The 13,383-nt window shown below is 35.0% G+C and overlaps 1 protein-coding gene across 1 annotated transcript; it reads left to right on the top strand.

Moving 5' to 3' along the window:
- The first annotated feature begins 1,162 nt into the window (after positions 1–1,162).
- On the top strand, positions 1,163–3,059 carry LOC140167737 (uncharacterized). Its single transcript, XM_072191032.1, has 4 exons — positions 1,163–1,451; positions 1,628–1,726; positions 2,140–2,307; positions 2,718–3,059. Exons 2-4 carry the CDS (start codon positions 1,721–1,723, stop codon positions 3,030–3,032), a joined length of 489 nt encoding a protein of 162 aa, XP_072047133.1. The 5' UTR covers positions 1,163–1,451; positions 1,628–1,720; the 3' UTR covers positions 3,033–3,059.
- The last annotated feature ends 10,324 nt before the right edge of the window (positions 3,060–13,383 follow it).

The raw sequence follows: 13,383 nt of genomic DNA, 5'->3' as shown, positions 1-13,383 counted from the left end.
ATCAGTTTCATGTATGTATCCGTTCTTGTACTTACGGAGAACATCTAAAAACGTTTTTAGTAACAAGTAGAATTATTTCTGGCAAGCAAAATAACAATAATTTGTCCACATTAAACGATGGATTTTTATTTTTATTTTTTTGCAGCAAGCATTTCAAGTAAAACATATTTTGTACTTACTTTTTTTAGTCATTTTTTGCTTGTGAAGTGATTTTCACAAGTTTATCATTTTGTTTTATTTTCACAGAAAGCAACACGATTTGGAAATTCGGATATTATAATTCCTCCACTGCCAGTGGATGGTCTTCCACATGCATCAGACCTACCTTTGTTGAAGAGACTCAACATGACTGAAGAAGAACTACTCTCGGTGCATCGTCAAAATCTTATTGCATTCAAAGGAGCCGTACAAGAAGTGTATTTGGATGAGAAAAACTCGTCAGATCCGATCAACTTTCTCCCAGCTATGCAAAATATTATGGAATATACTCAGTTTGCTCTTAACAGATTGGACGCGTTGGTAAGTACACAATCAATCAATCAATCAATCAATCAATCAATCAATCAATCAATCAATCAATCAATCAATCAATCAATCGATCGATCAATCAATAAATCGATCGATCAATCAATCAATTAATCAATCGATCGATCAATCAATCAATCAATCAATCAATCAATCAAACAAGAATGGAAGGCCATACTTATATATGGTCAGCATTGTGATCAATTCTCTATTGTATACATCTAACATGTTCTTGATACACAAATTATACTTACATAAACCGCCTATCGTTTCTTGTGCACCGCCATCTATACCAGTCACAAAAAGAATCTCGTCAGTTATGCGCCTCCAAACCCTCAAATCTCAAAATCAAAAGTTGTAATTTTAACTATTCAATTGTGCCTGTTACATTGTGTGCTTTATTGATTGGCCCGTGGTGCTTGTTTGCAATGCAACGATACGTTCCCATTGAAAATCGTTGAAATTGCAGGTTGCTGAACAGCAAGGATAACTATAACTGACAAGTTTCTTTCTGTGCCTGGTGTATTTGTATCTATGTTATAATCTAAATGACGATTATTCCTTGGTGTTTTTGGTAACCACAGTAGTGATCAAATAGGTTAATAATTGCCTTTCACTAATTTGATCCATAGATGTATGAATTGAACTTCACAAGCCTTCCACCACCATCCGAACCAGTGTTGTTTGATCCTGAACCAAATGAAGCTGTACGAAACATCCGCGATTTATACGTACTTCAAGAAATGTACCGGTACCTTCCAATTCCATTGGTAGACTTTCCCAGATTGCAAAAGAGCCACGAAGCTACTCCAACGCCACCTACCACCAATCCTCCACCATCGTCTGATATATATATGGAATATGAACTCCTTATAGAAGAAACGTCAGCTTTGTTTAAATACGCTGGAAAAGTCCTGGAAGAATATGTAAGTGTTATTATCAGAACTTGACATGAACGATTTAAAAAAACATTTCAGTAAAATATTAGGTTGAGAAGATAAAATCGACGGAAAAACAAATGATAAAATTAATGCAAATTGTTTTAGTATCAAGTATTATATATTACACTGTTATTCTTTACTTTGTGGATTTTTCATTACAGCAAATGGATCGTAATGGTGGAGCTATATGTCAGAATGTCGATCTTCCTGGTATACCTGATAGATCTTAACTTTCTCTTGCGCAAAGGATTCACATGACAGTAAGTTACTTTGTATTACTTAACTATAAAAGCTTTCAGTCTTAGCATGAAAGTTCATCTGTATTGGTAATATAGAACGATTTTAACTCTTGATCTCTTGATCTTGAGCTTTCAATCGTTCTTTCATATAACCACACCAATACACATATGCAAGCCCACCCCTACCCACACTCGCACCCAGACCACACAAACAGAAATATGAACAGGACAGAAACAATATACATTTATTGGATTATTAGACCACTAAACAATTCACATATTAACATACTAGTAATACATATGCAAGGAGTATCAGAAATCCGAAAGCTTACATTGATATTTTAAATCATTCCGTCGCACTAACTTGATTCTTTAAAGTGAAATTTACTTTTGTATAAATGCAATTAATCACGGTTATTGTTACCCCATTTCAGGAGGAACAACTACTGAAAATACATCACTCAAACATCCACATTTATAAAGAAGCTATGGGACACGTTATCGTAGATGAACAATTATCTACCAGCCCCAAGGATTTCACCGTTGACTTTGAAACCATACAGTTGATGAAACAGAGAGTCTTAAACCGCGAGGAGAGTGTGGTAAGTATTTATCTTAAGATTGGGAGGTCAATGTCCTTTTAAATATGGTCTATTGTAGTGGCAGATGTTAGTACTGTTTTTCGGTTCAATTAAGCACATTCTTATTACGATAACCAACGGTGTGGATGAAACCTTTTCAGCGTCGAACAGGAGTGTGTGTGATATAACACTGATATTAAAATCCACGCAAATACCTTATTTTAAAACTCAGCTGATAATGATCTGAATGCCAAATGAAGACCGTCATAATATCCCCGTGTACAATCTTCATTATCATGATTATACTTGCTGAAAAAGAATGATATATGAATAATTGATTGATTGACGACGATTGCATCCAAGAATAAAATTCTAAAATATATGACCTGTTATGAAATATCTTACACTATCCTTTCTTTTCTAATTTATAGATGACCTTGCTAGATATTACCCTAGACCTGCTACCAATTCGTCAAGTTGTTCTTCACCCTGAGGAGAACGAGGCCATAAGGAACCAACGAGATTGTTACATTCTTCAAGAGATGACCCTGTACTTACCGATGTGTCTTCAAGATTTCCCTCGCCTGCAGAGCAAACACAGTGAGGCAGAGCCAGTCCGTCGTCACAAACCAAGTAGACATTTAGTGTTCGTACTGATATTGCCATGGATATTTTTTTCTATGAAATCCGTCTATGGCTTTTTTCTTTTACCCAAAAACCAGTATAATGTTTTAACAAAAAAGTAGGCCAATTTTGGGGCCAAATATATAATATTATTTATAAATAAAAATATATTGAAACATTGATTTATTATATCATAGATATATCGTAAATGCAATGTATATCATATTTATTCATTATATCATAATACATTTATGGTTTTCTAAAAATAAACCTTTGAAATGCAATGTGGAATGAGGGTACAATAAATAAATTATATAGCTGCAATAAACCCGTTTTCCAAGTAAGTAAAGTTTTTGCCCTGAAAGTGCAAATGAATGTGTATCAACATAAAACATGCACTATGTAGATAAAGTTATAAAATCTAAGTATATAAACGTTTCCTGCACTAAAAATGAAATTAATAATGTCTTATTTATAAAACAAACAAACAAACAAACAAACAGGGTCTAAACAAAGTATATTCGAAGACAGATTTAGGCTGATGTAAGAGTTATTCAGGGTAAAATGTAAGATAAATTTTAGACTAAAGACAAAATGGCTGACTAATTGTACAAGATGTGTATGTCTAATGTTTACATAATAGGTCTTAAGAGGCGCATGGGGGTAATTCATTGTGTATTAATTTTATATCGAGTTAAACATTTTAGAGAGGTTTCATGATGTTCTAGGTTGACATGGTACAGAAACCAGAGTTCTGAAACGTAACCAGTATTTTAATAATACTTAATTATCTTATTTAATAGAGTTTAACTACATATTGTTTTGTATTAGTCATTTAATGTAGCGCTTTGTACAATGTATGTGCTTTGTATTTTTTATTAATCTAAAATTTTAAAATATTATGTTATGTTATATTAACCTGTTGGAACAAACACAAGGTATTTTATTTAAAAAGCATGTATTCAGTTTGTAACGCATTAAAAGACCCTTAGTAAGTTTAATCTGAAATAATATTTCTGAAGTGTAACCAATATTTTAATCATACTTAATGATTTCTTACTGTTGGCTACTTAGGGACCGTTCACAAACACTTGTAAGGGGGTGGGCCTTTTGAGATCTCAAAAATTTCAGGGCCCCCTTTTTGACATGAAAATTATGGGTCAACCCCATATAAGGCATATAAACTCAATTTTCCCAGGAAAATTTGTGGTCATTTTTTTCAGGACCCCTTTTTGCATCAGGCCCCCTAACAAGTGTTTTTTAATTTGATATTACAATGTTATACAATTGTAATCTACTACGTAACCAGTATGTATTTATGTAATTTATTTATTCTATTTATTTCTATTGATGACCAAGACGCTCAGAAAACGCCTAATATCATGAATATTATAATCATATGCGTGCTTGAGCTTTTGATATCAGTATGACCAAAAGCCTCAAGCGTAAGATTTTGTGATTTCTGACCGTGTGGTTCTTTGATTTAAGTCTACCGCGAAATTCTTGGACGTCCAAGATTTATCTTGAAGGTTCAAGATTGTATCTTGGACGTCCAAGTGTAGACGTATTGTGTTTTGAGCCTCTTGGCCATCCATATATCCTATATTAAACTAGGAAAGTCGTTTACAAATGTGTGTGCTTTGTAATTTTGATACACTCATAGTTATCAATTTGTAAAATATTTTCACTATGATGAATTGTTAAAAGTATTCATTTAAAAACAAGTGTTTTGATGTAATTATACTATTTATTAAGAACTTGTATAATCTTATAACACTTGGAAATGCTGTAAGATAGTAGATTCAGTAACTTTAAGATAAGAGTTCTGAATCATCAGCAGTATGTTATTCATTTATTTAGTTTAATTAAAATGACGTGCTTTGTAAATCTAAACAGTGTGTGTTTTGTATAATTTGGCGATTGAATGAAATATTTTACTTGGACGTATTCATATGTATATATAATCCACCAAAAAAACGTTGACAACGTAAAGAAAGCAGCAAGTTTAAAAAGCCCCCACCTCGGCTCACTTTTTGAAACTTGGTCCAATTTGTAAAAGATACTGATTTAATCTTTGTCATAATTATCAACTTAAAACATTTCCAGAAGTGTTATGTATCTTTAATGTGCCGATGCGATATTAAGTTGTTAGCATTCTGGAACGATCAGAAAGGTTATTATGTTGTTCTTGGCCAATATATATTATATGTTTTGTTTTATAATAATTATTAAGTTCATGACCAATGATTGAATTAAACGAATAACAAGTTGGCATGTTAATGGCAATGATGCTATTGTTTAAACGTTAAAAACACCGATTTGCTGTTGATATTCAAAATGGGACCAAGTTTCAAAAAGTGAGCCGAGGTGGGGCTTTTTAAACTTGCTGCTTTCTTTACGTTGTCAACGTTTTTTGGTGGAGTTTCTTTCTTTTTATGAATGTAGCCAAGCAGCTCTAAGCTTGGAAAGTCATCGGGTTACGAGGTACTCCATAAAACGAATAAAACGAAAAATAGATGTTTGAAATTATGTTATCCTTGATTTATGACAGTAAATAATTTAATAAAACTTTATCAACCGTTTATTTTGAAAACTTACTGGTCGCTGCTACCGCGTGACTGTAATGTTAATAGGGATGCATATACATTTTAATATACTTTAATTATTCAAGGCAACTAAGAAAATGTAAATATGAGCAACACATACCCAATGTTGACGATGCCAGCGAGACACAGAGTCAGTCCTATTTACTTCAAATTGAAACTATGTAGCAAGGCTTATACGGAAGCGTCTAAGTGCCACGACTTAGCAAGATAATTATGTTTTAATGATTGTGTTTTTTGTAGCCCTGCGGGGAATCTAGTTGGATATCCAAATTTCGCGGTTGATAGTTCTTTGTAGCCCTTGGGTTTCCCTATTAAGCGGCGGTTGTTGGCGGTCTTTCGCGGTTTGTAGTTTTAATTTATCCTCATTCTTCATGCCCTACCCTCTATCGGGAGTTAATTTATAGTTTAAGCTCGTTGGATAACTATACTTCGCGGTGTGTGGTTCTTTGTAGCCCTGCGGGGCAATCTAGTTGGCTATCCAAATTTCGCGGTTGATAGTTCTTTGTAGCCCTGCGGGGCAATCTAGTTGGATTTCCCTATTAAGCGGCGGTTGTTGGCGGTCTTTCGCGGTTTGTAGTTTCAATTTCCCTCATTCTTCATGCCCTACCCTCAATCGGGAGTTAATTTATAGTTTAAGCTTGTTGGATAACTATACTTCGCGGTGTGTGGTTCTTTGTAGCCCTCCGGGGCAATCTAGTTGGATATCCAAATGTTGCAGTTGATACCGGTAGTTATTTAGATTTATAGATCTAGATGGATTTCCCTATTAAGCGGCGGTTGTTGGCGGTCTTTCGCGGTTTGTGGTTTTGATTTCCCTCATTCTTTATGCCCTACCCTCTATCGGGGGTTAATTTATAGTTTAAGCTTGTTGGATAACTATACTTCACAGTATGTGGTTTTTGAAGCCCTGCGGGGCAATATAGCTGGATGTCTCTATTGAGCGGCGGTTGTTGGTTGTCTTTCGCAGTTTGTGGTTTTAACTTGTTGGATATCCAAATTTCGCGATTTGTGGTTCTTTGTAGCCCTGCGGGCCAATCTAGTTGGATATCCCTAGTGAGCGGCGGTTTTTGGCGTTCCTTCGCGGTTTGTGGTTTTAATTTCCCTACTTGTTCAGGCCCTGGCCTCTATCGGTGGCTAATTTGTCTTTTAAACTGGTTGGATATCCATATTTCGCTGTTTGCGGTTCTTTGTAGCCCTGCGGGGCAATATAGATTGACATCCCTATTGAGCGGCGGTTGTTGGCGGTCTTTCGCGATTTGTGTTTTTAATTTCCCTCATTCTTCAAGCCCTGCTCTCTATCGAGGGTTAATTAAATAGCTTAAGCTTGTTGGCTATCAACATTTCGCGGCTTGTGGTTCTTCGCAGCCCTGTGGAAAATCTTGTTGCACATTCCTATAAGCTGTGCCAAGTTGTTCTGTGTGTCTGTGGTGGGGACAGTCCCTCCTTTCAATAGGCCTTTGTGTATTTTTGCCGCTTTGCTAATTTGTCTTTACGTATGACTTTAATGGCCTTCCATATTTGGTTGTCTCTTTTTGGATACGTTTTTGTCCCTGCTGGCCTTCCATATTAGTGGAACAATTTTTCACACCTAGAGTGTATGCAACAAACCAACCGGAACGGTATAACAATTGAAATGACAGTCATGTAGGAATTCAGTATCGAAGTTACGTAATGTTACTATGTCAACGGGATCACGCGCTAGAGTAATGAACCACGATCGAAATGATCACCACATAAAGTATATGGCACTCGAAGGCATACCAAAGTAGCGTGATCCGGTAACCAAGAGAATTACGTAACCACTTCGATGCTGAATACAGTTCTACGATAGCTGAAGACAGGTCTCTAGATCGATTCAACCAACGCACTGAATGGTCTATTGTTCTATTGTGTCCGATTTGAGCGCTGACATATTGGAAAATGTTGCCAATCAATATTCATGAGAGTGTACATTCAACGTCCAATTTTCGAAATTGGGTGACTTGTGCTTGGCAGGTGTAAAATACATCTGACTGGGCGTTTTAAATACGTAACGCATAAAGGCATTGGCATCATCGAATGGCTGCCTATAGTGCTGTTAGTGTTAGGCCTATATATGTGGGGGTGTGTGTGTGTGTGTGTGTGTGTGTGTGTGTGTGTGTGGGGGTGTGTGTGTGTGTGTGTGTGTGTGGGCGGGGGGGGGCTGTGTTTAGTTTCTATAATAATTATTATAAGGCCTACATTTATTTGTCATTCATTTATTTTCCTAAAGTATCACTCCCTCTTCTTATCTCCCTTCCCTTCTCCATCCCCTCTTACGTTTTGTCCCCTCCCATTCCTATCATTTTCCTTACCTTTCTATTTATTTACGTCTATTTATTTATTTCTCTTTATTTCTTCCCTGTTCTCTCTTCCTCCAGTCCCCTCTCATTCTTCATATCCCCTCCTTCAACCTCATCCCCTCCCAAGACCTCTCACAGAAGAGCTGCCCCCTTCAGTACGCCACTGATTATGACATTCTCCTTCTTAAAATAATATAAAATAAAATCTCAATTTGTAAAACAACTTTTATATAGGCCTATACCGGTATACTTATTATATGTTACATGTATACGTAGCTCCCGGGACGTAGCTATTTAATACCATTATAGACATGGCAGCCATGATGTGTAATCATTCAGCAGGCGCATTCAATTTATTTAAATGAAGCACCTAATGTCAGTGGGGTGACAACGAACTATGCATTAGCGGCTAATGTGCGCCTTTTGTGCTTACGGTTACTCAATCACACCCTTGGGTTTATGTATAACAATAGGTACTTTTCATTCCATTAAGCGCTTTCACGCGACTTGCATTTGATCACTTATTGACAGTAGCCTCCTAGGTAAAGCGTTAATACACTGTCGGGTCAGCTTACCGATTTAATGGTGGAAGCCCTTTGTCCCAAACAAAAGGTACCTTTCGATGAATAGCTTGTCAGATTTCAAATCGGCACAAGGTTTCAATGCGTTACGTAATCTATTTCCTCTCCATCTTATAATAGCTCCATGGATTCAACAACCATTCATACATATTACATAGTTTATTGTGCTATTATCATGCGAATCGCCCCGTGGTAGGACAGAACTTTATTTAAATGAGAAAATATTGGTAACCTGATCTATTTTCTTGTGTTATTCAGATTGTTGTGTTGTTCAGATTTAAATAAATAAAGAAAGTAATAAAGAGATTTCTTTTATTATTTGTTCTGCGATAGCGGCTGCACTATAGGTTTTTTTTTTAAATAGGCCCTTAATATAATAAATAATAAACCTGAGAATCAAACATCTTGCTTTGATAAAAAAAATAATATCACAATAGCACTGGATGATTAAAATTGTGTTATCCTTGATTAATGACAATAAAATTATTGTTTAATACAATATTGAAAAAAAACAGTTGGTCATCGGGTTTCGAACTCGGATCCCCGGATGCGGAGTCGAACTCCGAAACCATTGAGCTAACGGGACTCTGCTATAAATTGCTATGTCGAAATACATTATTTATTATATGAATGGGTGCATCGTCCGGAAAGAACAAAAGAATTGTGAAAAACTTGATTTTTTGGCGAATGGGGCTCAGAATTTTTATGTAGGGTATCTCAGAAATTGCTAGGGTATAATTGGAAGTATATCTGAAAAAGTAGTGTGTAGGTGATTGCCCGCTAGTGCTGTAGCCTTGTCCAAAAATTCTGGATCAGCATTATTTTCCACTAATTTTCGCTATGAAATACCGGGTGAAATGAAGCAAAAGTGTTTGTTTATTATTAAACAATGGTTGACTGTAGGATTGATGTCCTTTTTAATTAATGAGTTGTCAAGATATTACATTTGGGACTCTAAATAACATTAAACATGGTTTTAGATACACTTTGTACCCAGCGAAAAATATCATAGAACAATAGAAGTCAAGTGTTTTAATGTTAGCTGTAAATATAGTCTCGCGGGAGCATCTTATTAGTCTTCTTTAACAGTCTTTTTTTTTTAAAAACTTGCTGGTCACGGCTACCGCGTGACTCTAATGCTACAGAAATAGCCTTATCCTTGACCATTACAAACATTTGATGTTTTCGACTAAGATTTGGTTCCTGATGGCTCAGTCGGTTTCGAAGTATTACGCATGTGAGGTATGCAAAGAGTCTATAGTTATTGTTAATCCACTATTGCATATTTAGAGAAAATCCGGTGAAATGTGCGTGTTGGGCATGCATGTTGAATTTTTAGCAGAAAAACACTTTTGTACATTTGCGAGAGTACGCTCACATTATGACGTCATAGCGATATTATATGGGTAATGTTTGTACAATAACAGTATATAACATTTATAATAGAAAATTAGGAGGAGTGGTGCAACATCCCCTTTCTTAGTCCTTGTTGCAAAATATGGATCAGTATAATAATGGTTAAAAGTTGCAAATCTTATTAATGAAATAACTAATCGGTAAATAGCATCATAAGAAAATATTAATTTTTATATAGGGTGTTCCAAGATGCCAGAAAAAAAAACATGGTAAATTTGGTAGAGATCATTTGACTCACCCTGTTGTCACTCGTCATATTATACTAGATCTCTTAGTCTCATGTTTAGCAATATATTTCAGCTATTTTTGAATATGGAATAAGCGTAGATTATCATCTGTAATATTTGTTTTTGAAAAATCTGACAAACTTATCCTTTTTTACTAATCTTTTAATCTTGTAATTCTCTCGATGAATTATAACAAAGAATTACGTATCATTTTCAGGTTCATCTATAAATTGATGACATTTCTAAAAAGATGTAATTGTGATTTTAGTTACTAGCATGTTGTACTCGATCACGCCGGTGTCTGTGTACCTCACGAAGTCCTAATAATATGTTTGTTATTCTTCTGGAGATGGAAGTTCGGATCTACTGTTTCACCTCTACTGTAAGCAGTCATTGGTGGTTTTGGGAATGTAATTTTCAGCTTCTGATTGTTTCTGATAATAATCCAATAACTAGCATGACTAGTAGCCTGATTTATGTGATTTCCGGCGAAATGCGGGGCATGTTTGGTCTTGAAAACCAAAGGTTTTATGGAGTTTTATTTTAAAACTCGTAGACCTATACCCAGCAAACACAAAACGTTTTCGACATCATTCGCAAAAGGTTATAAAAGGTTGTCAGAAAACGTTTAAATGTCGGGTTATATAAAGGGTATATTAAGACTATAAAACGTTTTCATAACATTTTTTGATAATCTACTGCTCAGCAAACAAAAATGTTTTACAGAAAACGTTTAAATGTCGGGTTATATAAAGGGTATAAAAACGTTTTAATAACATTCCAAAAACATTCTTGAAAACTTGATACAAAACATTCTAAACAGAATGTTATTTTGGGGTTGAAAAAATATTTTGCGAAAAATGTTTACCCAAAATATTTTCAATAACGTTTTAAAAACGTTTTCATGACCTTTATATAACCCGGGAGGGCGGGTTAGTGCAGTGGTCTTCTCATTCGCTTCTCACCACTGTGGCCCGGGTTCAATTCCCCGCGGTGCCACATATGAGTTTGGTTGCCGATCCATGCTCGTCCTCGCAGGTTTTTCTCCGGGTGCTCCGGTTTTCCTCCTGCTTCTAAAATCGGACCTCTTTCCATATCCCTGTCCCGTCATATCTGGAGGCATCCCTTTAATTTAGTAGCCTCTGAGCACTATTGGGTTTAGCCTGGCTTCGGCCGAATGTTATAAATAAATAAATAAAAAACCCGACATTTAAATGTTATTAAAAGGTAATGAAAAAAACATTTTAAGAACATTTCTGTGTTTGCTGGGTTCAAATATTTTAACATAATGTTATTTAAGTATTGACACAATATTTGGCAAAAATGTTTGCAAAAATAGTTTACAATAACATTTTTTGAAAACATTTAGAAATATTGTTGTAGTGTGTTTTCGTACAAAACGTTTTAAAACGTTATCATGACCTTTATATAACCCGACATTTTAATGTTATTAAAACGTTTTTACCTAAACCAAAAGCCAAAATATAACTTATTTAAAACGTTTTTAAAACGTTTTTGTGTTTGCTAGGTAATTACTTGTGTATATTTGGGCAGTTCCGTGATTATGTCAACTAAATGGTCAAAATTTGAAACTCGTTTTTATATCATATCTCAGTAATTTTATATTGCAGATAGTGCAAACTGTTCTTTTTCTGAATCCCCATGAATAGATGAACAATTTGCTGCTAATTTCAAGAAAATCAGAGCTAATTTATTTTTTATCCTGTACAAATGTGAAAATTGTGACTCTGTTGCGGACGTTCACTCCCAAAACTGCCATCTTTAACCACTTTGTTTAAAGTCTTCTTTGGTTTCAAACAAATAAAGTTATCATGTTTTGAAAGTTGATAACTGACTTTCTCTGCATGAGGTGTCTTGATTTTGCATCTCTGTTCAGTATTAAAAAATGATGTCATTTTATTTTTAAAAATGATGTCATTTCATACAAACTTTTTCATTGTTTTCGTCCGCAACGAAAAAAAATGTACGTCCGCAACGGAGAACATTGAGAAAATTTGACCAAAAGATGCAAACTAAACTGTATTAGTTTCCATCAAAGATCTGAACACTACAGGGAATTTTAACTGAAACACAAGTAACTCAAAAAGTTCACTCTCTGTGAATACGTCCGCAACGGATGTGTTTTTGTGATCTGTCATGCCAAATGAGAAAGGGATTGGAATTAAATTAAATTCTATCAGAGATCCTTCAATAATTTAGAAATGTTGGGTCCTCCAAGTCTTCTGAAATGTGCGTCCGCAACTACATAACTGCAACTACGTAACTGCCCATTTGCTGATAATTTTAAATATCAATTATGTGTTACGTCCGTAGACATTGCTACGAGTCGTAAATGACTTAAAACCAATAACCTTTTACCCAAATTTCCCGCCAAATTCACTTCAGAATGCATAACAAAACACACTGTTTGATTAAGTTAACAATATCTGAATCTTAAATGAAAAGTAAGGTATGACAATGATCTTAACAATGATTTTGTTACTGAACATAAGTACATAAAATCATTTAGAATAAATAACATACAATGTTTAGGACTATAACTTATCCAGCAGCCTTAGTTAGACTTCTTCTTCTTGATTACAAAGTTCTGTTACACTCAATGTTCCGGATAACTGATGTATATCCTTATTCAAACTTGTCCTGCGAAATTCACTGTTCATCAAAGTCCTCTGAAGACTTGACATTATATATCCTTTGGTATAAAATCCTCGCACAGATGACAATTTCCAAAAATGGTGCGTCTTTTAACAATCACCATGATCACTCTCTATCTCTGGGAAACAGGCTTTGTCTGCGCTGATCCACTTTACTGACAGATGTGTCGTTTTGTCAACCAGACTTCAGCAAGTTGACAAATGAAAATATTCCCCTTGAAGCGCACTTTATTGCACTCGAAATCTCCTTCGTTATATTGCTGGAATAGAAGCATTTTATTGGATATGTAAATTGACTTGCTCACATGGGTACCTCTCTTTGTGAAGGCACATAAACTGTACAACACATTAGAAAACCTACACCCTCTCTCTAACTCAGATCTGCTAAGAGACACTGCAACTTCTCTCTTGCATGAGAAATGTCATTACACACCAACTCTTGCAAGAATAAAAATAAAAATAAATAAAAAATAAAATACTGACAAAGAAATTGAAAATGATTGAAAATGTTTTGTTATCTACTGATAATAGCATTTGGAACCTAATAAAATAATACAAAAAAAAAAAAAAAAAAAACCCTCTTTCAAGTGGTTCCTATCTCTCATGGAATGGTTTAAAATTGTAAACAAAGCTAAATATACAAATTA

Source organism: Amphiura filiformis, chromosome 1 (assembly GCF_039555335.1).
Source record: "Amphiura filiformis chromosome 1, Afil_fr2py, whole genome shotgun sequence".
NCBI lineage: Eukaryota > Metazoa > Echinodermata > Ophiuroidea > Amphilepidida > Amphiuridae > Amphiura > Amphiura filiformis.
This window is presented reverse-complemented; position numbering and strand designations above follow the sequence as displayed.